At 54.7% G+C, this 27,927-nt stretch overlaps 1 protein-coding gene across 12 annotated transcripts in view; it reads right to left on the bottom strand.

The window, feature by feature from the left end:
• Positions 1-27,927, bottom strand: part of MGRN1 (mahogunin ring finger 1) — a 66,043-nt gene that overhangs the window by 18,164 nt on the left and 19,952 nt on the right. For 6 of the 12 annotated variants that reach the window (XR_004731683.3, XR_013524559.1, XM_035266838.3 and 3 more), the window contains exons 2-10: positions 25,790-25,908; positions 24,238-24,326; positions 23,472-23,618; positions 19,661-19,778; positions 13,119-13,185; positions 12,750-12,802; positions 10,145-10,192; positions 7,312-7,380; positions 5,613-5,772 (exon numbers count right to left, since the gene is read on the bottom strand). Coding sequence is in view for 8 of the 12 variants with exons in the window: in XM_035266838.3 (XP_035122729.1) it covers positions 5,613-5,772; positions 7,312-7,380; positions 10,145-10,192; positions 12,750-12,802; positions 13,119-13,185; positions 19,661-19,778; positions 23,472-23,618; positions 24,238-24,326; positions 25,790-25,908 (870 nt within the window). In the remaining 4 variants the exon portion in view is untranslated. The remainder of the gene's footprint in view (positions 1-5,612; positions 5,773-7,311; positions 7,381-10,144; positions 10,193-12,749; positions 12,803-13,118; positions 13,186-19,660; positions 19,779-23,471; positions 23,619-24,237; positions 24,327-25,789; positions 25,909-27,927) is intronic. The other 6 variants (XR_013524558.1, XR_013524560.1, XM_035266839.3 and 3 more) reach the window with 1 other exon arrangement.

Here is a 27,927-nt window from a genome sequence, read left to right as displayed (position 1 = left end):
AGGAACGCCTCCTCCTTGTCTCTTCCCTCCCTGGCGCGGCTAGCTTTGCAAGCCATGGGGAACTCGGAGTCTAAAACAGACCCTAACACCCCCTTGGGGTGCCTGCTCCAAAATTTCTCAAAGTTAAGCTATTCTCAGACCCTGCAGAGAAAGAAATTAACATTTCTCTCTCAGGTCGCATGGCCCCAATATAATCTTAACAACCAGTCTCATTGGCCACCGACTGGTACTTTCAATTTCAACGTATTACCGGACCTCAATAACTTGCCGATGCACCGGGAAAAACACTGAAGTCCCCTATGTTCAGGCTTTTTGGGACCTCTGCTCCCGTCCTGATCTCTGCTCCTCCTGCTCCACCCACCAGATCCTTCTAGCCTGAACCCCCCAAAAAATCTCCACTGCAACCGCTGGCCCACCACCTTATTCCCCTCCGGACGAACTCCCCGAACACCTTTCTCCACCCGCTAATCCTAGCAGTCCCCCTCCACCTTCCTCCCCAGACGCCCCCAAACTCTCCGCCCCAGAAGCACCTCCCCCCATGACTTCCCCCGTATCTGCCCACACCCGATCTCATAACTCATCAGTAATAGCACCCCTCAGGGAATTTGCAGGGACTGAAGGTTTACTAAGGGTCCATGTCCCCTTTTCACTCCAAGACCTGTCCCAAATCGAGAAACATTTAGGATCCTTCTCAGCCGACCCGTCCACCTATATTGAAGAATTTCAATATCTCACCCAGGCATACAGCCTCACATGGCATGACATTTGGGTAGTTTGCACCTCCACCCTCATGGCTGAAGAACACGAGCGCATTCTCACTGCTGCTCGGCATCAGGCAGATAAAGACCATACTATAGATAACCAGATCCCCCTTGGAGCTGAAGCTATTCCTAAAGAGGATCCCCAATGGGATTATCAGGCAGGCCAAGGGTCCGACATACCCTGCAGAGACCGCATGGTCCGATACCTCCTCAAAGGCATGGATGTAGTGTCCAACAAAGTAGTAAACTATGACAAACTAAGAGAAATCACCCAATTACCAGATGAAAACCCTGCCCTCTTTCTAACTCGCTTGCAAGAAGCGTTAGTCCGCTACACCCGCCTTGACCCAGCCTCACAAAATGGAGCCACCGTCCTAGCATCACACTTCATCTCCCAATCAGCCCCTGACATTCAGAAAAAACTAAAAAAAGCAGAAACCCTATACAGGACTTGGTAAAAATGGCTTTTAAAGTCTTTAATGCCAGGGAAGACGCCGCCGAGGCAGCCCGCCAAGCATGTATGAAACAAAAAGGTCACTCTACAGACCCAAGCCCTTGTAGCCGCCCTTAGGCCGGCAGGGAGCCAGAGAACCAGATTAGATACACGCACCCCTCCCAGAGCGTGTTTCAAATGTGGGAAAGAAGGCCACTGGTCCAGAGCCTGCCCCCAGCCTCATCCTCCTACAAAACCCTGCCCAATCTGCCAGCTCATGGGACACTGGAAATCTGATTGTCCGAGCTCCCCCAGGGCCTCAGTTCCTCCAAACCGACGCACTGGGGAGCAGCAAGGCCACGTTTCCGAAAACCAGGCCCCTGCCCATGCCAGTCAGGAGTCAGGTACTCAGGAAAACCTATACCCAGAGCTACTAGGGTTTATGGACGATTAGCAGTACCCTGGCTTCCCAACTCTGGTTACCCTTGCCGAGCCCAGGGTTAAGCTCCAGGTAGGGGGTAAGAGTGTCTCTTTTCTATTAAACACGGGGGCTACCTACTCCGTACTTCCCTCATATTCAGGCAAAACCACTCCTTCCCAAGTCTCTGTCATGGGCATTGATGGGTCCCCCTCCACTCCTCACCAAACTCCTCCCTTAACCTGTCTGTTTGGCCCTTCCATTTTTACCCACTCCTTTCTAGTCATTCCCTCTTGCCCTGTACCTCTCCTAGGGCAAGATATCCTAGTAAAACTGCAAGCTTCCATTACTTTTCCACACACAGAGACCTTCCTCTTACCCCTCATCACCAACTCACCTTCCCCACCTCCTCCGGCGAAACTCCTCCCCGACGTAAATCCCGAAGTATGGGATACTGATACCCCCACTGTAGCCTCGCACCACCAACCCATACTCATACGCCTAAAAGACCCCACAGCCTTCCCTTCTCGCCCTCAGTTTCCTATCTCCAAAATTCACCACCTCGGCCTCCTCCCTATCATAAATAAGCTGAGGGCTCAAGGACTACTCATTCCTGCAAACTCCCCCTGCAACACTCCCATTCTGCCTATGAAAAAAACCCTCAGGCTGGATCGAAGCTTTCCCCACAGCTTCTGAAACCGCAGGAGTTGTAGCCGAGCACCTCGTCTGGGACATCATTCCCTGATTCGGCCTTCCTGCCACCATCCAGTCAGACAACGGACCTGCCTTTGTTTCTAAGATCACCGCTGCAGTTTCCACATCCTTAGAGATCCAGTGGAAACTGCATGCGGCCTACCATCCCCAATCCTCGGGTAAAGCAGAACGGGCCAACGGCCTCATCAAAGAACACCTAACAAAACCTGCCCTCGAACTCCGCCAGTCCTGGGTTACCCTACTTCCTATCGCTTTAACAAGGCTCCGAGCAAGCCCCCGGGGCCCCTCACAGCTCAGCCCTTTTGAGCTCTATACGGACGGTCCTTCTCTCCTCCCCCCCATCTACCTACCTGCCCTATTTCACCCTCCTCCGAGCACTTCTCCAGGAACACGCAAATACCTCCCTACCCCGGCCCAACTCCTCTTCTGAACAAATACAGAAAGTTTCCCCAGGAGACCTGGTCTTTATAGAGTCACTCTCCCCAAAGCCATTAACTCCCAGGTGAGAAGGCCCCTACACAGTTATCCTCACCACCCCCTCAGCAGTAAAAGTCGCTGAAATCTCCTCGTGAGTGCACCTAACCAGGGTAGAAAGAGCACCCCATGCGCCTCCCAAACGCTCCTGGAATGTTACCTCTACTGGTCCCCTATCTCTTAAGCTTACCAGAACCCCACACCACCTCCAGCAACCCTCTTATATGGAGATTCTACCTAACTGAAAATTACACCAAAACCACACACATTTGCAACACCCCTCCCTACAGCCACAACCACCTCCTCGCCACTCTTGACTGCCCCCCTGCAGGATGCAATTCACCCATCTTTCTAAACTTCACCAACTTCAACAACATAGACCAGGCCTCTTACGTCTTCAGTGACTATAATCCTGTCCTCTGTGTTCTCTATGATCAGGGGGGCTCCTGCAAACATCATCCTACCTAAATTGCATGGGATGCACCTGGTCTAGCTGCACCCTCCACCCAAGTCTCCCCAGTAGACAACACAGGAACTCCAAACTAAAATACCACCGCACTCCCAACTCCTTCGGCTATCCCTATCTCTCTCTCCAAATCCCTGACCCTTCAAACTCCCGCTGGACCACACTCCAAAAAGCAGCAGTATACGACCTACCAGCTACTGGGTACCCCTCCTCCCACCTCTATATCTGGAAAACCTTAATAACTCTAGCCCCAGCCCCTAACCTTGAAAAAGTTCGCTCCTCCATTCACACCCAAGAACAAACGCTAACCCAACAACTTCAGCCATCCTCCCAGCCTTTCTCATGGCTAACCCTCCTTAATGAAGGCCTAAAAATAACTAACCAGCTTGCCAACCAAACGAGTCTACCAGACCTATCTTCATGCCTCATGTGCGCCACCCTAGGACAGACCCCTACAGTCGCAGTCCCATCTAACACTCACGCCAGCTCCTCTATACCGCCTTCCCAGGCTACTCCCATAGCAGATGTAGAGGTCTACCTACCCCCAAACCAGCAAATACCAGTCTGCTATGGGAACAGCTCCCCGACCTGCAACCAAACCAGCGAGCACCAGTCTGCTATGGGAACAGCTCCCCCACCTGCAACCAAACCAGTGAACACCAGTCTGCTATGGGAACAGCTCCCCCACCTACCCCCAAACCAGTGAACACCAGTCTGCTATGGGAACAGCTCCCCTACCTGCAACCAAACTATACCCATAACCACCAATCTCACCGCTCCTCACGGAACCTTTTTATGGTGCAACAGAACACTTTCCAAAACCCTCAACCCCTCTACACACTCCCGCAGCCTATGCTTACCAGTAATCCTCATGCCCCGATTAACTATTTACTCCCCAGCAGAGTTCCAACAACAATTCATACATCATCATTTACGACGGGCCGCCTTTTTACCTCTAGCAGTAGGTCTCTCTCTCGCCGGATCAGCCCTAGCAGCTGGACTGGGGGGGAGCCCTAGCCCACTCCCATCAGGCTCTAGCACGTCTAACTTCTCAGTTTCAGGCTGCCATTGACAATTCTGCAGAATCTTTAGCCTCTCTCCAACGACAGATCACCTCAGTATCACAGGTCCCCCTACAAAATCGCCGGGCATTGGACCTCCTTACCGCCGAGCGAGGAGGAACCTGCATCTTCCTACAAGAAGAATGCTGCTACTACATCAATGAATCTGGCCTAGTACAAACCCGGATTGAAAACCTACAGAAGATCAGCACAGACGTACGCCAACAAAAATTCTCAACTGAAGCCACCACTTGGTGGACCTCCTCTATGTACACCCTCTTAACTCCTCTATTAGGCCCGGTTATTGCAATTGGATTAATTTTACTAATTGCTCCTTGTTTCTTACAGTTCCTTCAATGCCGCTTCCAAGAACTAACCCACACCGCAGTGAACCAGATGCTCCTACAACCCCTCATCCCAGGAGAAGCCGAAACTAATATAACCTAACTCTTTATAACTCCTCCCCACAACGCCCCACACCAGCAGGAAGAAGCTAAGAAAGACAACTACGCCCAAATCCCATAATAAAGAGTGAGGAATGTTAGGACCGGCCTTCCCTTCCCCCTACCACAGTCAACTGGAAAAACCCCAACGACAGTGGAAAAGTACTACCATTAATGTTTAGCTAGGTTCCCATATGAGCTGGTTGCAAGACCCCATCCCCCTCGAAACCCTCCTTAGTTAGGAGATAGCCGATAAGCCGCAAGAAACTCTGCCTGAGAGAGAGCACGTCCCCTCTCTTGCTCAACGGCAGCGGAAAATTACTGCAGCCTCTTCTACCACAGTATAAAAAGCCTGTCTCCCATCGTCTGCGCGCGGCCGATCCACTCTCTACCCCGGGTGTTCGGTCCGCCCGGAGCCCTCCCAATAAAGCCTGAACACCTAATTCGCCTGGTCTACTCATTCGGCCGTCCCTGGGGGAACATGAGCAGTAAGGGGTGGTCGGATTCATTGGACAAAAATAAAGTACGAATAAAGATTTCATTCACTGATCAATTTTCGTTCAGTCCAAATGGTGCTGTAGCATCTGCCCTGGAGTTCCTCTGTGGCCCTTGGTTCTGCAAGCCTTGTCTGGCTGGAGGCAGACATGAAGATCTCAATGCCCCGTGCCAGCGTCCCTGCCAACTCTCATGGTAACTGACTCTGGCAGCCAACATGCCCACGTTCCAGACTGGATAAATGACTAATGACTAAGAGACCTGTAGCCCCCAGCCCAGGACTGCCGTGATGCGGCCAGTCCCTAACTTCCAGAACCTTCCACAGAGCGGCCAGCCGGGGCACTCACGCAGCCGGCAGATGGGGCAGTTGTTGGCCTGGTAGCGCAGTGTGTCAGCGCAGGAGGTACAAAGGCACAGGTGGCGGCAGGGCAGGATCAGCGTGTCCCGCAGGTCAGACAGGCACACCACACACTCATTGCTGTTGTCGCTGTTCTCGTCGTCTGAGGGCTGTGGGGACAAGGGCCTGTGAGTTGGCAGCCTCCCAAGGGCCAGAGCAGGGTTCCTGCTTCTGGTCCCCAGCTGTCCCACCCCACTCCTGCCCTGCAGCTGTCATGACAAAGAGAAATCCAGAAGGCAGGAAGAGTTGACCCCAGAACAGAACCACGATGCTCAAACCCAGTGTGAAGCCAGCTCCCAGCAGAGTGGAGGATCTGTGCCCCTCACCCACCACATCATGAGAACATGGTCTCCTGTTCCTCAGACCCAAAGAGAAAACGTGGGCGAGATCCACTAAAGAAAGGTATCTTCCTAATGTCAGGGTACCTGCATTTTTGGTTTAAAAAATGCAGTTCATATGTTAGAAATCTTTTCATTAAGTAATGGCAGCTACCAGAAACCTAATTAGCAAGTGGACAAAGAGAAAGCCAAAACTCTAAACCAGGGATCCACAAACTAGGCCCTCGGGCTGTTTCCCTCAAGTCTTATTGCAACACCGTCCCACCCACGCATTTCCAGACAGGTGCTGCCCGTTAGTGGAGTGGAGTCACTGCAGCAGAGACCCCACACCCAGGCAGCTGAAAACATTCACTCTGTGGCCCTTTTTGGAAAGTTGGCCTCCTGGTGTGAAACGTGAATGCACTGACTGTCCTCGGCTGAGGCGAGGCCCAGCCAGGAGCTCTGCTTCTGCCACATGGAGCTGCTCCAGCTGTCCTGGGCCCAGATGCCACACTGAAGCGGGCGTGTGAGGCTTTCCGATATCTTAAGGGCCAGAAGTTTCTCTCACGCCTTTAAACAAAATCTTCGGCCAGGTGCAGCGGCTCAGGTCTGAAATCCCAGCACTTTGGGAGACTGAGGTGGGCAGATGATGTGAGGTCAGGAGTTCAAGACCAGCCTGACCAACATGGTGAAACCCCATCTCTACCAAAAATACAAAAATTAGCCGGGTGTGGTAGCACACGCCTGTGGTCACAGCTACTCAGGAGGCTGAGGCAGGAGAATAACTTGAACCCAGGAGGCGGAGGTCACGGTGAGCCAAGATCTCGCCACTGTATTCCAGCCTAGGCTACAGAGTGAGACTCTGTTTCAAATCAAAAACAAAAATCAATTTCATCCCCTGCTCCGTTCCCTGGCTGGGCTACACCAAGGCTAATTTGTCAGGCACCACGGCTGGTTCTATGGACATCCAGAATGGGCATCCCCAGCCCAGGAGCTGCAGGGACTCGCTGTCTGAGGGGAGGCAGGCGGCAACTGGCCGGCAGGGGCCAAACAGCTGAACCTGGAGGGAGGGTGGGACACCAGCCCCCATTCCCAGGCTACCCTGGGGGACCTGGATGGCAATTTATGTAACAAGCCAGTGGATTTGCTGGAAGAAAGAAAATGTTCCATACACTCTGTTAGCTTTAAAAAGACAAAATTAAGGAAAATTAATGGCATCTAGGGGTCTAGGACCCGAGGAAGGCATGGAAGGGAACTGGTGCATCGCTGTCCCCTGGCTGCTCCCATCGACAGTTTTACAATGGCAGAGGAAAACCTCACCCAGGTACACACCTTGGTCTCCTGGTTGTTCTTGTTCTCGATGCCGTAGATCTCCTGCAGGAGGTAGCTGACCCGGTCCACCTGGAGAGCAGAGAGGGGCTCACTGGGCCCTCACCAATCGTCACATGAGGGCTCCTCCACACCCACCTGGCCTAGCCCCCCTCCAAGGTACCAGGCTTCCATCCCAAGGACCTGTCCAGCTTGACTCCTGAAGGCCAGGAGAGCGTCAGGGAAAACCTGCTGTCTGCCCCCACCTAACCAGCAGCACCAGGAACAGGGCTGGAGCCAGTGGTTCTCCCCACCACTGAGGGCCTGGAGCCAACTCACCGGCCCCACCACCACCCCCTGCCTGCCTTACCACCCCAAAACCACTTGGTTCCACCGCCATCAGCCTCATGAGGGCAGTGGGAGCCAATGCCTGAAGGTGCTAGATGGCAGCCTAAGCACCCACTGCTTTCCAGAGCCTCCTTCCACAGGACACAAAAGCCTCTCTGGTTTCAAAGACACCAAGACAATGTCTCCAAGCTGATTCTGTCCTGCTGCCCATTTGCAACTGGAAAGCCTCACACTGGCCGTGTTGCAAAGCAGTCTGAGCTGCTGGGTTTCCCATGAACCACAGGCCAGGAGCGCCACTCCACGGAGCCCAAGACCTGCTGGGCAGCTCTCTCAACACAAGGCCCTATCTGTCACCAGGGTCTCCTGTGCCCCTGGCACCTGTAGGAACCTGGACCTGCTGGAGTTTGCTACACCTCCCTTTTATTGTAATCTTCATTTTAAACAGAGACAGGGTCTCCTCTCCCTGTGCTGCCCAGGCTGATCCCAAATACCTAAGCTCAAGCAATCCTCCCACCTCCACCTCCTAGAGTGCTGGGATAATAGGCATGAGCCACCATACCCAGACCACCTCTCTTCTGAAAAGCTAACAAATGGCCGGGCGCAGTGGCTCACACCTGAGATTCCAGCACTTTGGGAGGCCGAGGCCACTGTATCACTTGAGGCCAGGAGTTTAAGACCAGCTTGGCAAACATGGCAAAAACCTCCTCTCTACTAAAAATACAAATATTAGCCAGGCGTGGTGGCATGTGCCTGAAGTCCCAGCTACTTGGGAGGCTGAGGCAGGAGAAATGCTTGAACCCGGGAGGCAGAGTTTGCAGTGAGTCAAGATCATGCTACTGCACTCCAGCATGGGTGACAGAGCAAGACTCTGTCTTGTCTCAACAAAACAAAATTAAAATCAAACATAAAATTAAATAAAATATAACTAAAAATCTAACAAAAGTCATTCCTAAGTGGTAGCTTGAAACGGGTCTTATGTGCCCCAGCAGTACACACAGGGTAACTGCTAGCCACGGCATAGGACGTCTCATTCGCAAGCTCGAACACCGCTGTTCAGGGGACCGCCCTCTAAATTCTCAGTGCCTACATTTCCCAACGCGGCATCCCAGGATTACTGAGCCCAGAGAACAGATGGACTGGTCTACAGTTTCCATTTGTTCTAGGCTATTTTATCCTTCTTTTCAAGTATTAAGTCAAGCCAAGTCTGACCAATACTGACATAACGGACAATTCGTAAGGAAGAGAAGGAGCTGCAGCCTTTCTGTTTCCTGTCTCTTTCCTTCCTTTCTCTACCCACCCATTTATTCAGCACGGACTTACTGAACAGTGTGCTCCAGACAGCATGGTTCAAACTGGACAGAAATCAGGGCCTGCAAGAGGCCCTGCTGCACAGTGGGCACACGATACACACATGCTCCCCCAAGACAGGGGCCAACGCCCCAGAGCTTAGAGCTCTACAGGGAGGTTAACAGGCTCTTGCACAGCTTTTTTTTTTTTTTTTTTTGGACACAGAATCTTATTCTGTCACGCAGGCAGGAGTACAATGGCATGATCTCAGCTCACTGCAACCTCCTGGGTTCAAGTGATTCTCCTATCTCAGCCTCCTGAGTAGCTGAGATTACAGGCGTGTATTATTATACCCAGCTAATTTTTTTTTATTTTTAATAGAGACAGGGGTCTCACCATGTTGGCCAGGCTGGTATCAAACTCCCGGGCTCAAGTGATCTGCCCACCTCAGCCTCCCAAATTGCTGGGATTAAAGGCGGGAGCGCGTGTGCCTGGCCTCTGCAGTTATTTCAAAGGCAGCCACGTGCACTAGGAAGACGAGTGCATGAAGACTACTGAAGAGTGTGTGTGTGTGTCTATGTATGTGTGTGTATGTACGTGTCTATGTATATGTGCATCTATGTCTATGTGTGAATGAGTGTGCCTGTATACATGCGCAAGTGAATGTGTCTACGTATTAGTATGTGTGTCTGTATGTGTGTGAATGTGTGTCTGTGTCTGTGTAAGTGTATGTGTGTGTAAGTGTATCTGTGTCTGTGTGTGTCTGAATCTGTGTGTGTGTCTGTGTCTATGTATATCTGGTTTTTCTGAGACAGTTTCGCTCTCAAAAGGCTATGTATTTGTATATCTTATATAAGTCAATGTGTCTGTGTATGAGTATGTGTGTGTTCGTGAGTGCCTACATCTGTGAGTGATTGCACATGAAGGTTTTTTGTTGTTTTTTTTTTTGAGACAGAGTTTCTCTCTCAAAAGGCTGGAGTGCAGTGGCACGATCTCAGCTCATTATAACCTCCGCCTCCTAGGTTCAAGCGATTCTCCTGCCTCAGCCTCCTGAGTAGCTGCGACTACAGGCACCTGCCACCATGCCTGGCTACTTTTTGTATTTTCAGTAGAGACAGGGTTTCACCATGTTGGCCAGGCTGGTCTCGAACTCCTGACCTTGTGATCTGCCTGAGTGTGTGTCTTTTAAATTGAATGGGCCGTATTTCATCTGATGACTTACAATTTGCTTCTGCTTTAAAGGCTTCACAGAGAAGCTTCCGTCCATGTGCTGCAGGGGAAAAAGACACAGAGGTTAAGGTGGTCAAGCTGCGCCTCTCAGCGCCCCTGTGCAGCCGCCTGGGTGGCCCACCCTGCCCTAGCCAACCCAGGTCCACAGCCAGAAGGAAAAAGATGGGGCCACTTGAAAACTGACATGCCAAGATTTCTCCAAACATAGCCCTCGGGCCTGGCTTTGTAACTGCCTCCTAAACACACAGTCCCCGAACTGTACTGACCCACAGAACCCAACTCTTCTCAGTTGGTCTCAAGCACATTCAAGTTGAAGGCCAAGAGGCCAAGTTCAGATGATGGACAAGGGCCTGCTGCACACCAAGCAGCAGCACCTGGCTGCAAACATCAAGACAAACCAGTTCCTGCTCTCCCAGGGCCCAGCTTAGTTAGGAAGACAGAGCGGGAGCACACACACATGCACACAGCAAAGTGCAGAGCTCCAGAAAAGCAGGAACCAAGTAGAACCAGTGCGCCTGGTGGTATCCAGGGAAATACGCCGCTCAGAGTTCGACAAGGTTAATCATGGTGTGAGACAGGAGACCTCACAACAACACTTATTATCCCTTCTCAGTCAACCACTACCAGCACTCAGAATTTTCTGGTGAGGCTGGTGGGTTCTAACAGAAATTTCCAGAATGTTGGCCCCCCAAAAATAAAGAAGTTTCCTAATGGGAAACTGAAAGCACAGAATGGACCATTTTGCCAGAGACTGCCTGTTTGCCTCTGCCAGAGGTGCAGATGTGTCAATAGTCACTATGGCTTCTGATGAGGCCAGGCTGGGGAGCCCAGTGCTAAAAAAGGAGAAGGTGCCCCCTGCCCAGGAAACGTGTATCCCCACAGTCTGTGGTCCTGGACCCAGGAGAGGACAGACTCAGCCTCGTCACAGGACAGAAGAATGAAAGGGGCCTCTACCCAGCGTATAGACACCCCGGCCCTGGGGTGCTCTACAAAGACCCAGATCACAGGGAAGAGCTGGACTCTGCACTTAGAGCTCTCAGGCTGCAGCCGCACATGGGGCTGGGGGTGCCTGGAAAGCCTGAGCTAAGCAGGACCCAGAGGCAGCGTAACACCCCCAGCAGGCAGGCTGGCCTTGTCTCATAGGATCCTTTTCCCTCCCCTCCCAACTCCCGGGCTGCAGGATGGTGCCAAGCAGACCTGCAACTGCAGAGTGCTGATGAACGCTGGGGCACTCCCAAACAAGGACGCATCCCACCTCCTCAGCAAGTTCTCAGTGGGCAGAAACCGAGGCAGGCAGCAGCCCCTCAACCATCCTGCCAGTGTTCCCGAAGGGTCTGCTCCATGCCAGGTGTTAAACTCAGCTCTGAGGACACCATGACACCCAAGAGGACGGTGCTGCCCTCATGAACATAAAGTGGGTACAAGAGGTGTTTCTCCTGAGTGGCATCAGGAAAGGCCTCCTGCAGGGAGCAAGGCCTGCCTAGCCTGCAGGGTCAGGGTTCCATAGCCAGGTGGGAGAAGGGGCAGAGGGACTGTTGGTCTGTGACACGTGCCAGGTGATACCGAGGACAGTGAGCTTGTTGATCTCTTCACACCCCATGGGGAAGTCAGTCTACCACAGGGAGCCCTCCTTGTGGGAGCCCAGCCCCTATGTTAGCAGGCTCTAAAGAGCTCTACAGGGCTGGCCTCAGTCTAGAACATTCTCCCTCGACACACTCCAAGTGCCATTTGAAAAGCCTCTTGGCTGGGTATGGTGGTTCACGCCTGTAATCCCAACACATTGGGAGGCCAAGGTAGGAGGATCACTTGAGGCCAGGAGTTTGAGACCAGCCTCAGCAACATAGAGAGACTTTCTCTCTACAATTTTTTTTTTTTTTTTAATTAGCCAAACATGGTGGTGCATGCCTGTAGTTCCAGCTACTCGGGAAGCTGATGTGGGAGGATCTCTTAAGCCCAGAAGGTCAGAGCTGCAGTGAGTTGAGATCACACCACGGCCCTCCAGCCTGGGCAACTGGAGACCCTGTTTTGTTTTGTTTTGTTTTAAAAAAAAGAAAGAAAGAAAAAGAGGCCAGGCTCAGTGGCTCATGCCTGTAATCCTAACACTTTAGAAGGCTGTGGCACGTGGATCACTTGAGGTCAAGAGTTTGAGACCAGCCTGGCCAACATGGTGAAACCCTTTCTCTAACAAATATACAAAAATTAGCCAGGCATGGTGGCGTGTGCCTGTACTCCCAGGTACTGACTGGAGAATCACTTGAACATGGGAGGCAGAGGCTGCAGTGAGCCAAGATCATGCCACTGAACTCCAGACTGGCAACAGAGACCCTGTCTCAAAACAAAACAAAACAAAACACGCTTACAGCCATTACTGGAGATAGTGGGTGGAGGGGAAGCAAATGCAAAGCCTCCTGACAGTGGCTCTGCCTTGGGACCAGACTTCCAGAAAGCAGGAAGCCACAGGCATGCCCCCACCTGCCCTGGGCCCGAGCTCAGCCACTCCACCAAGCCCCAACCCCTGCTCAGGCTTCTCACCTCAAAAGACCACCCCCTCCGCAGCTCCCAGGTCCCCAGGAAGCTGACCACCAGATGGCACTTACCTTTTCAAAGGCGGCCAAGAGCACGTGGGCGTGGCCTGTCACTTCCACCACTGCTGGGGAGAGACAGGCAGAGCAGTCAGAGTCAGGGCCTGCCCCACCCAGGCATCTCACCTCCCAACTCTGGCAGGACTGCGACACCCAGGGCTTGGCCTGCATAGAGCCCGGAGAGTCCAGAGCCTGTTCTAGGACCTGCTTTCCTCCTCCCCACCTCCCCCAGACTCCAAGCTGCCCCAGCCCATTGCCCTACGCCTGGCCTGCTTCATCACTGCTGCAGGTGCTCCTCCTGCCAACAGAGTGACAGGGGCCTCAGGATGCACCTCCTCGCCACACAGCCTGCACACCCAGGAGGACAAAAGAGGAGGCACTCACCGTCTCCTTCGTCCACCACAGCCTGGATGACCACTGGAAACACGCCCCGGTCCAGGTCAAAGTTCAGCTGAGGAGAGAGTTGGCAAGAAGGGTCAGGACCCACACAGCCAAGCCTGGAAGCCTGGAGTCGGTCGACGGCTGAGCTGGAGGGAGAGGCAGGAGCAGGAGGCGGTGGCAGAGCTCAGAGGACACGCCTCGAGATGGCAGGGAAAGCAGATGCTGGGCCTGGCACCTTTTTTGTGTGTATGTTAAAACAGATATAACACACAATCTGCAATTTTACTACGTCTCAACAGTGTTGAGTAAAGTACATCTGTAATGTCATGCCACCGCCACAGTCCATTTCCAGAACTTTTCATCATCCCAAACAGAAACCCCAGGCGTAGCCATCAGCCCACACACTCCCCATCCAGCCCCCAGCAGCCACCACGTGCTTCCCGTCTCCAGGGATTTGCCGTTTTCAGACATGTCATTTACGTGGAATAGCACAGGTGACTCTGCGTCTAGGTATGTTTTCGAAGTTCACCCACGCTGCCGCACGTATCAGCGCCGCTTTCCTTTTTCTGGCCAAGTAACAGGCGCTGTGTGAACAGCCACACACTGGGCATGCGCTGCTCTGTGATGGACGCCGGGCTGCGCCCGCACCCTGGCTACAGTGAGAAGCGCTGAGCGCGACTCGGGTTCTCGAGCATTTTCAGTTTTCAGTTCTCCTGGGTGGGTGCCTCGGAGGGGAAGTGCTGGTCACGGGGCGACTCCCCGTAACTTTCTGAAGAAGGTGCCTGACTTGGTCCCAACAAAAACTAAAGGCAAGTGAAGGAGACCATGAGGCTGATCTGAGTTCAAAGAGAAGCCTCCTGCTGCTTCCATCCTGCCCCTGGCTGCACACAGGCTGAAAGTCACCCTCTTCCCCAGGCCCCCAGGGCCCCAGGAGCCGTCCAGCAGCCGGCCCAGCACAGCACCATCCCCTTGGAACCCTGCTCCCCGACACTGCCCCCTGTCAGCCAAGTCCTTCTCTGGGCCTCAGGAAGCACTTGGCCCTTGGACTTCTATCACTCATAGCCTGGCAACCAGGAAAGCCACCGGCCACCCTCAGGCTCCCTGACTCGCTCCATGGAGGGTGGGGACCCTGCCTCTGCAGTCACTGACATCCTCGGAGTCTGGCACAGAAAAGCAATTGACACATGCATTTGTTCATTCTGGGAGGAAAAAAATCATTTATTTCTCAATAAAGATTTACTGAAAGAATGGATGCTGGCTGCACCACGGTGAATACTCTAAAAGCCAGCAAATTGCACACAACACGAGTAAGCTGTAGGCAATGTGAATTATAACACAATAAAGGTGTTAAAAGCAAAAGCGGATGACACACCAAAGACGCAGCACCTGGCAGGCCCAGCCCAGACAAGGGCAGATGGGTTGGGGCAGAGCCTCCTGCCGCCTGAGCCTGACCACAGGCCTCACTGACCAAGACCCACGCACAGAGGACCAGCCCCTCCATGTCTGCAGCAAACACCCCACGGATGTCCGGGTGGGACTGCTCCTGGCCCAGCACACGGGAACCCTGAGCCCGAGGCCAAGCACCCTCCCCAAATGGAGACGCTCAGAACCAGCAGACACACACGATGTCTCCCTTCCCCTGCTGTCCCTTGGTGAAGGGGGCAGCAGAAGCAGGGCCGGGGGACACTTCCCCACCCCAGTGGCCCAGGGTGACTTCATCATCTCGGGGCCTCCTTCCTCTCTGAGCCTCGGCTTCCTCCCCTGTGAAATGGGGTCCTGACTGGGCTACTGCATGGGTTTCCAGGACAAAGTGCAAATGAAGCCCTTTTAACAGACCCAGCGCAGAGACACTGCCTGTGGTGGTTGCTACGGTTGTTGTGAATAATACTGTTATGATTATTGTGGTTTTTGAGACCAAGTCTTGCTCTGCCACCCAGGCTGGAGTGCAGTGGCACAATCTTGGCTCACTGCAACCTCCGCCTTCCAGGTTCAAGCAATTCTCCTGCCTCAGCCTCCCAAGTAGCTGGGACTACAGGCGCCCAATACCACATCCAGCTAAATTTCCATATTTTTAGTAGAGACAGGGTTTTACCATGTTGGCCAGGCTGGTCTTGAACACCTGACCTCAAGTGATCTGCCCGCCTCAGCCTGCCAAAGTGCTGGGATTACAGGCGTGAGTCACTGCTCCTAGCCAAATATTACTGTTATTTAAGGAACAGAGGGAAATGTTGCTTCCTAAGATTTGGAAACACATCGAATTTCCTACCAAAAATACAGACAAGGAGACAGAAGTTACAGCGGACCAGAGAGAGCAGTCGGGAGAAGGGGACTGGGAGAAACATCAGCGTCAGCAAAGTGCCCGACTGTGAACCAGGGAGGCTACGTGGACACAGAGGAAAGGCTGGCAGCTCCCAGGCACGTCCCCGCCCAGCAGGGACTCCACACCCACAGGCGCCTGGCACATGGCTACCACAGCTTCCTGCCATCTGGAGCTAAGAATTGCATTCTGACCAGAATGAATGGTACACGTAACCCATCCACGCAAGAAGCCCTGGGCAGGCAGCCATCAGCTGAACAAACCACAAACCTGCAGACGTAAGTCCACGCGGGCCCAGGCCTCACACCTCACGAGGGAGGGTCACAGGCTCTGGCTACATGGCCCGTGGGATGGACACCAATGTACACGTAGACAGAGGTGGACAGAGACACTGGTGCTGGGGTCTGTGCTGTGGAGGATGTGAAGTGCCGTGGTCTCTCTTAGTGAGGAAGCGGGAGCCAGGAGCTGGCAGGGCACTGGTCCAGAGCCAGTCAGGGCTGCTGATGTCCAGTCTAGCTCCTCACCCATTCACTACAAATGGGCCCCACCTGAGCCTCAGTTTCTCCATTTGGAAAAATGGAATGGAAGCCATGCCTAACGCAAGGCTCCAAGCGCTGTGGCTGGCAGAGCACACAGTCAACACCAGTGACCTGAAGCCCTATGTGTACAGGCGACAGAAGCCGACACAGTCTCCTCCAGGAGGGGGCTGCAGGGTGCAGGAGAAGGGTGCAGAAAGGTGGCCAAGGAGGCCAATTCTGGGCCACAGACATCAGAAGGTGGCAGGCTGGTGGACCTGACATGGGGGCTCCTGACTGTAATCCCAACACTCTGGAAGGCCAAGGTGGGAGGACTGCTCGAGCCTTGCTTAACCCAGGAATTTGAGGCTGCAGCGAGCAGTGATCATGCCACTGCACTCCAGCCTGGGATACAGAGAGAGACCCTGTCTCAGAAAAAAAAAAAAAAAAAAAAGGAAAAAAAGGCTTCAGGGAGGTTAGAGCACTTGTCTACAGCCAGGTCTTCAGATCCCAGCCGTCTGAGGGATACCACAGAAACCTGGGCTTGCCAGGAGGGACACTCCCTTTCCTGGTCTGAGGTGACTGTGACTATCACCCCCTTATGAGCCCGCTTCCTGCCCACTTCACTGAGTCTGCACAGGAGCCATCGTCTCAGGGTTGCCTGGCAACACTCCCACGCTGCTGCCACAAGAGATGTCATTTAGCACGGGAAGGGGGATTTCACACGCCAGCAGCCGCTCCTTTAGGTGACAGAGCCAGACGGAGGAGGCACAGCTCTATGGAGCTTGCCCACCCCTGCACTCCTGCCCACCTCCGAGCTTTCGCCCAGGCCTGGAATGCATCTGTGCAGCCAGCACCTCAGCACTGTCGTGGGCCACTCCATGCTCTGAGGAGCCTCTGAGTGAGCGGTTTTCTTCTCGTCACACTGCAGAAACTCGGCGCTGACAGCTAGCTGCGCTTTGCTGTTGTGGAATGAAAATCAATGGCCTGGGGAGGCATGAGTGGCAGTGGCTGTAGCCTTCTCTCCCGCTCCCTGGCTGGCAGACTGGGGTTTATGGTGGGCAGTGGCGGGTAAGCCCTTTGCATGCTGATCATGGACCCCTCACGGCCACGCTGAGAGGGACTGCTTCCAGCCCTGTCCCACAGAGAGGCAAACCCAGGCTTCCAGAGCCACAGAACTGGCCCAACACTATAGAGAGAAGGTGGCAGAACTGAAGCGGGCCCCATCCCCTCCATGTTTGTCCTCCCCGCTCCTAGGCAGGGCCAGTGCAGCCACCCTGGGCACCCCTATGACCTGTCCTTGCAGCTGTGCTCCTGACGCTAAGCCATGCCTGGCCAAGTATCTAAGCCCCTCAGGTTCTCCTCTGGGAAGTGTCTCCCTCCTACTCCAAGTCTCTACGGACTGGCTGCAGGATGGGAGGCTCCTGCCCCAAGTGGGGTCACAAAGAGAAGGCGCATGGCCTCCAAGCACCTCTGGACCCAGAAGGATGGCCGTGTGCTGGCCTGCAGGGCACTCGCTGAGAGGAGCTGTGGGAGGTGGGAGACTAAGCAAGAGAGACCCCGCCCTGATGACATGGCCCTGGAAGAAACCTCAGGCCACCCAGCCTTCTCTTATACCAGTAAGTCCCCGGTTTTCCTTTCTTAAACCAGACTGAGTGTTTTTCTGTCACTTACATCCACAGAAGTCCCGACAAAGATCCCACCTTGAAGGCCTGACAGCAGGAGCCGTCCCTGACACGCAGACTCTCAGCGTGGCCATCCGTGGTGGCTGACCAGCCAGGGCTATGCAGCACACGGGCCCTCATTCAGCTTCCTCAGCAAACCCTTACCAAAGGCCCCCTGGTGGGTCCAGTGCCAAGTCCAGGACAGAGGTGGGACAACTGGGGGCATCATGGTCCCAACTCTCTCTGGGCCTTGAGCACCACAACTCCTCAGCAAGCTGGCCACAGTGACCATTCCCCTCCCCTGGCCACCTCACCTGTAAACCCACGGCTCACGGGGTACCAAGGCTGGGGCTCCCCAGAGGGACTGGGGGAGGGGCCCCAGGGAACATCAGACAAACAAGGAGCCCAGACAACCCTGAGCTCACACTCCCCAGAGCTTGGCACACAGGTCAGACAGCACCCACAGTCGAACATGAGAGCAGGGTGTGGGGCCCACGCCAGTGATGCCAGGAGAGGACAGAGACTCCACCCACCCAAGGAGTCTGGGAAGATGTTTAATTTTACTGTTTTTTTTTCCGTTAAGAAATGGGGTCTCACTATGTTGTCCAGGCTGGAGTGCAGTGGCTATTTGCAGGCGCAATCAGACTACGGATCAGCACGGGAGTTCTGACTTGCTCAGTTCCCAACCTGGGCCAGTTGACCCCCCTTCTTAGACAACCTGGCAGTCCCCCAATCCCAAGTACTTTTACTTTTGAGACAGGGTCTCGGTCTGTCACCCAGCCTGAAATACAGTGGTACGATTGTGGCTCACTGCAGCCTCCATCTCCCAAGCTCAGGCAATCTTCCCTCCTCAGTAGCTTGGACTACAGGGGAATACCACCACACCCAGGTAATTTTTTTATTTTTCATAGAGACAGAGTTTTGCCCAGGTTGGTCTCAGACTCCTGGCCTCAAACGATTCTCTTGCCTCAGCCTCCCAAAGTGCTGGGATTATAGGCGAGAGCCACCACACCTGGCTTGTTTCATTTTTAACGCAAACACAAGGGAGGCTCTTTATGGAAAGTGAGTACAGGTCAGGAAGAGAGCCACAGGACAGGCCCCAGCGTAAGTCCGCTCACTTAAGAGAGCATGTGGTCCACATCTCCTCCCAGCCTCGGACCTGGGATCCACAAGGACCACTGTTACACAGGAGCCCCCAGACCAGGGTCTTTGTAAGCTGCAGACCAGATGGATGCTGGGAAACAAGGCAAAGGGGGAAGCACACAGCTTTGACGGAAAGTTGGAGCAGGGCCTATGAGGGAAAACTAGCAAGGCAGGCACTCAAGCTGAAACCTACAAAACGCCTCATTAAAAGATGTGTGCAGCTCCGGCTGGGCACGGTGACTCTCGCCTGTAATCCCAGCACTTTGGGAGGCTGAGGCAGGCAGATCACGAGGTCAGAAGATCGAGACCATCCCGGCTAACACAGTGAAACCCTGTCTCTACTAAAAATACAAAACAATAGCTGGGTGTGGTGGCATGCGCCTGTAGTCCCAGCTACTTGGGAGGCAGAGGCAGGAGAATCCCTTGAACCTGGGAGGCAGAGGCAGGAGAATCCCTTGAACCTGGGAGGCAGAGGTTGCAGTGAGCCAAGATCATGCCACTGCACTCCAGCCTGGGCAACAGAGCAAGACTCCATCTCAAATTACACCTGCACCAAGATTTTAAGCAAAGAAAGGGTAAAAAGCTTGAAGGGACACCACCTGGTGTGAACAGACCCTGCACTGCTACAGCCTGAAGGAGGGAGTCCCGTTCCTCATGCCTCCCCAAAGCAGCCCAGTGTCCAAGCCTCTGAGTGCAGCTCCCTGGTCGGCCTCTGGGTCCCCTGGCCCAGCCGGCACACAGCCCAGGCCTCATTCCAGTCCATCCACATGTCGTCTGAGCACAGACTGGGGCAGCCATTCCCAGGGCTTATGAACCCAGAGAAACCCAGACACGCTGGCCCCACTCCCAAGAGGAGAAAATTTGGGAGAAGGAGCAAAGGGCAAGAAGGAACCCAGCCAGGATTACCTCGTCATCCTTCCACTCCGAGAAGTCGATCTTGAAGGAGGGCAGGGAGAACTGCTGGCTCACCCCTCTCTTGTAGTGGACGGTCTCGGACTGCAGTGAGGGGCCCTTGGGGCTGTATCTGCAGGGAGCCGGGAGCAGGCAGTGAAAATGCAGCACAGCAAAGACCCTCCTGTGCCCATCCCTCCCACTCTGACAGCCGGCAGGGCTGGAGACACCTGTATTTTGGAGACTCTCTCTTGTGGGGGACAGGAAACAGCCTACATGGCCACATGGTCTTCACCCTTCCAGGGCCTTCCACGGCCTCTCTGCTCACCACGCAGCTCTGCCCAGGTCAGGCCTGGCTACAATTCTTCCAGAGCCCGCACCTGCCCAATCCCTGTGCTTTCTCCCCAGAGATGGCTGTGATTTTCCTTTTCTCTATGGGGTGCTAAGTTTGTTTGCTTTTTTTTTTTTTGAGACAGGGTCTCGCTCTGTTGCCCAGGCTGGAGTGCAGCGGCATTATCTCGGCTCACTGTAACCTCCGCCTCCCGAGTTTAAGTGATCCTCCTGCCTCAACCTCCCGAGTAGCTGGGACTACAGGTGTGTGCCATCATTCCAGGCTAATTTTTGTATTTTTAGTACAGAAGAGGTTTCACCATGTTGGCCAGATTGGCCATCAACTCCTGACCTCAAGTGATCCACCCGCCTCGGCCTCCCGAAGTGCTGGGATCACAGGCATGAGCCAATGCACCCCGCTTGAGTTTGTTCACTCTTTGAATCAACACAGTCCTTAAGTACACACAGTGCAAATGCTCCTTCCCCAACCCTCACGCCCAGTGGCCTGCGCTCCACCCCAGCAGAGACCCACAGATTGCCCCTGGAGGGTAGAGGCGGGCACCTCATACACACAAAGGCAGAAGAGGCCTGCCCTGGCCTCCAGAGCCCAGCGTGGGAGGAGGCACTACAGGGGAGGCCCAGGATCAGCCTCAGTAAAAGGCACACCTAGGGCACCGCCCTCAGGCAGACCCTGGACTTCTCCTGTGAGCTGAGGAGTCCTGGACACACCCCTCTGCCCGAGCCTCAGTTTTCCTGCCAGGAGGCAGGGAGGGTGGCTTGCCTTGCCGTTCAAATGATGGACCACTGGCAGGCTGGATGGGGTCCGGGTGCCTGGGCAAGGCCTCCAGGTACTGGAGCTGCTCCTGCTCTGTGATCCCTACTGGGAGAGGAAGCAGGCCTTGTGCCAGGTCCTGAGAAGGGGACCGTGGCATTTCTCTCATCACTGGCCCCTAGGGGTCTAGGACAGGTGATACCAGCCAGGGCTGGCAGGGTGTCCTCTCTGTTCTCTCTAGCCTTTTTGGTGGCAGCAGAACCCTCTATTTGAGCCCATCCAAAACAATCATCCAAAGCCTGACAGCTGGGGTGTGGCGGGGCAGGGACAGGCCACTCACTCACACTGTCCTGTCTGACCTCAGCCTGTGCCCTGTCTGTGGCAGCCCCCAAGCTCCTCCCCAGAAACCCAGCTCCTCCACCATGTAGGCCAACCCCGAGGAGGGCACTAGGCCCCAGGGGTGTCACACACTCAAGCACAACCAATGGGGTGCAAGGAGGGGGCAGAGGGTCCTGCCCTGGTCACTCCAAATGCTCCCATACCCATGAATTCCACGCCTGCCATAGCACACAGGCATGTGTTACGGGTGTCTCGAAACATAATCAAGTGCTGGGCAAGGTGGAGCCTCAAGGAACAAAGTCTAAAGGAAGGGACCTGTTCCTCCCCCAGTGCTGGCCCACAGGAGCAGCCCTGGCTGCTGGGAAGCCGAGGGCCGGAGCCCCGGGGAAGCCTCACCTGGTGGAATGTTCCTGAGTCGTCTCCACCAGCCCCTCAACCTGAGCACTCAGGCTCCATTCATGAGCACCAGTCACACGAGGGGCTGTGCACAGGACACATCACCCCTCCTCACACCACCTGCACACATTTCTGGCTGAGGACTCCGAGGCACAAGCAGTCACGTGCCCCGAGCCACTCAGCCGGGATAGCACTCAAAGCCGAGGCTCTCAGCCACACCTATCCCCAGATGCAAAGCTGACTGCTGAGCAGTCTGCTCTAATGCAGGAAGGCAGGGAGATGGGGGAAACGCTCCTACCTGTCCCTAAAGTCACTCAGGGCAGATGTGCCCTGGCAGCCTGGAGGTGGTCCTACTCAAGTTGCAGGTTTCAAACTTTCAGGGCCAGAAGGACCCGTATCTCAGATAAAACCTCTGAAGTCACAAATCCGTAACTGTGACACAGTAAAAGTAAATATTTAGTCCCGGTCCCAGTTCCTGACACAGGGACCTCTGAAACCCTTATTTCCTGAGCAACAGGGGCGCGAGGAGCCTCTTTTGTTCTCACATTTGGTCTCTGATCCTCGCTCCTGACACAGAATTCCAAACCCTTTGGAATTTCCTGGGTGATAGGAATGTCTTCTGTGCCAATGAGGTGACTCTTGGTAGCTCCTGGAGGGGGCTGGCCGCCAGAAAGACCAAGCCGCTGCCAGGCACGGTGGCTCATGCCTGTAATCCCAGCACTTTGGGAGACTGAGGTGGGCAGATCACAAGATCAAGAGATCAAGACCATCCTGGCCAACATGGTAAAATCCCATCTCTACAAACAAATACAAAAAAATTAGCTGGGTGTGGTGGCACATGCCTGTAATCCCAACTACTAGAGAGGCTGAGGCAGAAGAATCACTTGAACCCAGGAGGCAGAGGTTGCAGTGAGCCGAAATTGTGCCACTGCACTCCAGCCTCTCAACAGAGTGAGACTCCATCTCAAAAAACAAAACAAAACAAAACCAAACCCTGAGCTGGGCATGGTGGCTCACGCCTGTAATCCCAGCACTTTGGGACGCCAGGGTGGGTGGATCACCTGAGGTCAGGAGTTTGAGACCAGCCTGACCAACATCTAGAAAGCCCATCTGTACTAAAATTACAAAATTAGCCAGATGTAGTGGTATATGCCTGTAATCCCAGCTACTCAGGAGACTAAGGCAGGAGAATTGCTTGAACCTGGGAGGCGGAGGTTTCGGTGAGACGAGATCGTGCCATTGCACTCCAGCCTGGGCAACAAGAGGGAAACTCCATCTCAAAAAAAAAAAAAAAAAAAAAAAAAAAAAAAAAAGAAAAGAAAAGAAAAGAAAAAAAAAACTGGAATTGAATTTCAGCCCTAGCCCCATCCTCCAGGGAGGAGAGAGGGGCTGGAGATGGAGTTACTCATCAATCCTGCCTACGTGATCAAACCTCCAGAAAAGGCCCTGTAATATGGGGTTTTCGGGAGTTTCCGGTTGCTGAACACAGGGAAGGTGGCGCACCCCACCCCTTCCCCCACACCTCGTCTAGTGAAACTCTTCATCTGAATCCGTTACAATCAACCAACATACATCAGCCAAGTGCCTCCCTGGGTCCTGTGAGCCACTCTAGCAACTGATCAAGCCCGAGGAGTGGGCTGTGGGAGCCCTGATATATGACTGGTTGGTGAGAAGTACAGGTGACAGTGGGGGCTTATGACCAGCAACTGAAGTGGGGCAGTCTTGTGAGACTGGGCTCTCCACATGCGGGGGCTACACGAACTCCAGGCAGCGCCCGAACTGAAACAAGTCACAGGATCCCAGCTGGTTCCCGCAGAGAAATGGGGAGTCCCTGGGGAGGAAGAAGCCCCTCATGTCGTGGTAAAGTACTGGGAGTACTGTAAGAGAGCACGGTTTGCTTTTCTCCCTCTGGTTAGTAAGGCAGAGAGAAGCCTCCCATGGGAGTCTGGGGCCCCCAGCCTGGCCGGTGCCAGCCGCCTGTGGACTCACACTGCCCTGCCGTTCAGGAACTCCTCAGACGCCTGGCAGTAGATGGTGATGGCCACGCGGGCATCGGCGTCAAAGGTGAACTCCAGGCTATAGAGCACCCGGGGCTTGTCGCCATCCTCAGTGGGGCTGTCGGCGTCGTCTTTGTACCTACCCAAGGCGGTGGAGAAACAGGCAGCGGGTCAGCGGCCACATTCGCGAAGGCTATCCCTGCCCTGGGAGGGTGAGGGGTCGTGCAGGCGGCTTTGTGGACACCGCCCACTTCTTCAGTCAACATGGAGGCCGTTTCCTACTTGGATATGAAAGCCCAAAGGTCCAGGGCTTGCCTCTCCTTCTTCCTGCCCGCAGAAGACGGGGTGCATGCTCTTGGTTCAGACACAGCCCAGATGCCTTTAGTCAGTTTAAGCAGTTTCTGAACCTACTGAAATCTGGTGCCGGATCATTCCTGGCTGTGGGGACCACCCTGTGCGTGGCAGGAAGTCTGAAGCACCCCTGGCCTCAACCTGAGATGCCGGGCACCCCACCCGGCTGCCTCCAGACACTGCGCAGTGTCCCCGAGCAGCACAGCTAAGAAGCACTGGCTGAACGGCTCTCCTTCCACAGGTCCTTTTCTCTGTCAGCCGAAGGCACCCTCTGATTCCACTTGAGAGAGGGCACAGGGACTGGGGCCCCTCCCACCTGCCCTTTTCCTCCAGCATCAAACCAGAACCTCCACCCCAGACTGTGCCCCACAGAGCCTCAGGGTCCCCGGGGGCAGGGCAAAGGTTACCTCACCAGCCGGAGGGAGTCTTTGCGGATATTCACCAGGCTCCGCAGTGTCTTCACAGGCTCATGGGGGGCGGGAGTGACGTAGGGAAACTAGGAAGGAAACCACAGGGCCCCAGGTGACTCCCTTGGAAGACAGAAAACAGGTCAGGGCACAGCAGCCACAGCCCCAACGGGTATCCCTGGGCTCTCGTCCCCATGTGAGGGGCTGTGCTAGGTGCACTGTTCTCATTTACAGATGGAAGCTGCAGGCCACATGGCCAGCACATGCAACAGCCAGGACTAAACCACCCTGAGCAAATCTGGCCACGCAGCCTCATCCCAATTCCGGCACTCGGGCTGCCCGTCCCCACCCTGCTCTCCCACGCTTCCCACATCTATTACTGGCTCTGAGCAACCTTAGCCCCTTCCTCGGGCCATATGCATTCCATCCTCCGAGCTTCCTACAAACACAGCCTCACAAGCTCCCCAGAGCCCCTGACATTTACCAACTCCTCCGGCCTCCTGCCCCCACGCCTGCACCCTCTCGCCAACTCCTCCTCCGTTCCCAGGCCCCTGCCTTCTGCTCCTACTGGAGGGACCTCCTTCCCACCTATCACGCTTGGTTCAGCCACGGCCTGTGCAGTGGAGCCTCCCTTTCCACCCTTTCTCTTCTACCCGTTTGTCCTGTGTTAACTGTCGACACCCCCGCAGCAGCGGAGGCAGGCTCTGCCTTCACCCCCTCCCCCAGAAGAGCACTAGGCACACGGCAGGCGTCAATGTGCGCGAAACAAATGGACAGCTGTACTCAAACGTGCTCTCCCCTCTGGCAACGAGAGGAAGATGTTCGCTAGCTGTCTGCATCTCCACTTTGGACCGTAATGTCTCTTGCCTACCGTTCTAAGGAAAGTAAATAAAGTAAATACTGGTTTTTCTGTTTGCCTTTTATGACAATCGCGCTCTGTCGCCCTGACTGGAATGCAGTGGTGCGATCTCGGCTCACTGTAACCTCCACCTCCCAGGTTCAAGTGATTCTCCTGCCTCAGCCTCCCGAGGAGCTGGGACTACAGGCACACACCGCCACACCCGGCTAAGTTTGTTTTTTATTTTATTTTTCCAGTAGAGACAGGGTTTCACCATTTTACCAGGCTGGTCTCAAACTCCTGACTTCAGGAGTTCTGCCCACCTCAGCCTCCCAGAGTGCTGGAATTACAGGTATGAGCTGTAACGCCCGGCCTGTAAATACTCTTTTTGGTTTTTAGAGAAAGTCACCCAAGAGGCCTGGGATCAAATCCCCAATGCTCTGCAGCCCCTGCAGCCCAAACATACCAGTTCAATATGGCTGCTCTGCTTCTCAGTGACCTGCCCGGGGCCGTCTGCCCTCTAAGGGACAGCGCCAGAACACAACCCATCCAGGTCACATGCCCACACCCAAGCTCAACTGGAATCCTGCCAGGAGCTCTGCCCTGTTTAGGGGTGATTTAGTGCCTGTCTGCCCTCATGCTGGGATGCAGACCGCTGGGGACAGGGGCCTCCCCTCAACCTAAGCTCCACAAGCCAGCCCTGTCCACACCCACCTGGACCGGGCGGCTGCCCAGGAAGTTCAGATCCATGTTTTCTCCAAAGAGGTAACCTTCAGGGTGAGGGGTGTCGAATTTCTCTCCTCCCATGAAAAAGTGCGAAGCAAAGTAGTTTCCTGTTTACAAATGGAAACGTGATGACAGATTTTTTGAGACGGAGTCTTGCTCGGTCAACCATGCTGGTGTGCAGTGGTGCGATCTCCACTCACCGCAACCTCCACCTCCTGGGTTCAAGTGATTCTCCTGCCTCAGCCTCCTGAGTAGCTGAAATTACAGGTGTGTACCACCATGCCAGGCTAATTTTTGTATTCGTAGTGGAGACGGGGTTCTACCAGGTTGACCAGCCTGGTCTCCAACTCCTGATCTCGTGATTTGCTCACCTCAGACTCCTGAAGTGCTGGGATTACAGGTACAAGCCACCGCACCTGGCCCAGAAACACAGTTATAAACTCTGAGGCTGAATACAGCCCAGCTGGAACATCTGACGGCCAACAAACCAAGCCCTAAGAAAGGCTCCACCTGACAGGTGCAGCCAGGCTAGTGGGCGTCGCTCGCACTCTCTGCCCCAGCCACCCAGCCTCGGACCTTCCGAGGTGGCCTCCTGGCCTCCGCACGCCGCCAGCCTCAGCACCCTTCCCTGGACAGCTCCTCACTGCTCACAGCCCATCGCCCAGCTCCCAGCTCCAACACGGCTTCCTTCTATAGGGGCCTGAGCTGTGTTCCCTATGAAGACAAGTTCGGGTCCTACCCCACACCCACTCCTTATCATGGGGAAGATCACCAGCTTATTTGGAAATAGGCTCTTTCCAGAGATAATCAAGTTAAGATCATGCTGGATTGAGGGGCTCTAAATCCAGTGACTGGTTCTAAATAGAAGAAAGGAGAGGGAGACTTGGACACAGACTCACATGAAGGGAGGGCCAAGGGAAAGCGGAGGCAAAGACTGGGCTGATGTACCCACAGCCCAAGATGACAAGCAGCGCCTGGGGCTCCAGAAGTGGGGAGAGGTAAGCAAGAGTCCTCCCCCAGCGTCTACAGGGACCGTGGCCCTGCTGAGACCTCAGTTTCTGACATGTGTCTCCATGATGGTGAGAATACATTTCTGCCGTTTCAAGCCACAGTCAGAGGTCATGTGTCACAGCCTTCCCAAGAAATCCTTACACATTCCCTGAGCCCAGACTAAGTCCCCCTACCCCCAAATCTGAGCCCTGTGTACTTCCCATGTCAGCACCAAGCCCATTAGAAGTCTCCATGGATCTGGGCTAGTTCATTCAGTCGGACTCCCATATGAGGGCGGGAGGCTGGAAGCGGCACCCCTCACGACCCTGCCAAACTTAGGCACGAGATCTGCGTTTCTCCCATGAGGAGGGGATGGACAGCTGGGCAGCCTCAGACACCTGTGCTCACAGCCCTGGCAAGGAACGCTGAGAGCATGGCATCTCCCTGGTTTCCTGGCCTGACGCCCAAATCCAGCCCTGTTTCTCTCCAGCACATAGCCCGAAAGGCAGGTGCAGGTGACCACCAGGAAAAGCCCCCAAGAAGAGGAGCCAGATGACAACAAGCCCCCAAGAGGAGGACCCAGGTGACCATGGCATAGAGCCCCTGAAACGAGGACCGAGGTGACCAAGAGCCCCCGAGAGGAGGGCCCACGTGACCATGACATAGCGCTCATAAGAGCAGGACCCAGGTGACCACAGAGCCCCCTAGGGGAGGGCCCAGGTGACCACACAGTCTCTGAGGGGATGGCACAGGTGACCACAGCAAAGAATCACTGAGTGGACAGACCAGGTAACCACAGGGAAGAGCAGGACTGAGAGGAGGGCCCAAGAGGCCATAGGGAAGAGCCCCTGAGGGGAGCGCAGGTGGCCATGGGGAAGAGCCCCTGAGAGGAGGGCACAGGTGGCCATGGGGAAGAGCCCCTGAGAGGAGGGCGCAGGTGGACATGGGGAAGAGCCCCTGAGAGAGGGCACAGGTGGCCATGGGGAAGAGCCCCTGAGAGGAGGGCGCAGGTGGACATGGGGAAGAGCCCCTGAGAGGAGGGCGCAGGTGGACATGGGGAAGAGCCCCTGAGAGGAGGGCGCAGGTGTACATGGGGAAGAGCCCCTGAGAGGAGGGCGCAGGTGGACATGGGGAAG

The sequence above is a fragment of the Callithrix jacchus genome, chromosome 12 (genome assembly GCF_049354715.1).
Source record: "Callithrix jacchus isolate 240 chromosome 12, calJac240_pri, whole genome shotgun sequence".
Lineage (NCBI taxonomy): Eukaryota > Metazoa > Chordata > Mammalia > Primates > Cebidae > Callithrix > Callithrix jacchus.
The sequence above is the reverse complement of the archived record's forward strand: the minus strand, read 5'-3'. Positions and strand labels throughout refer to the sequence as shown.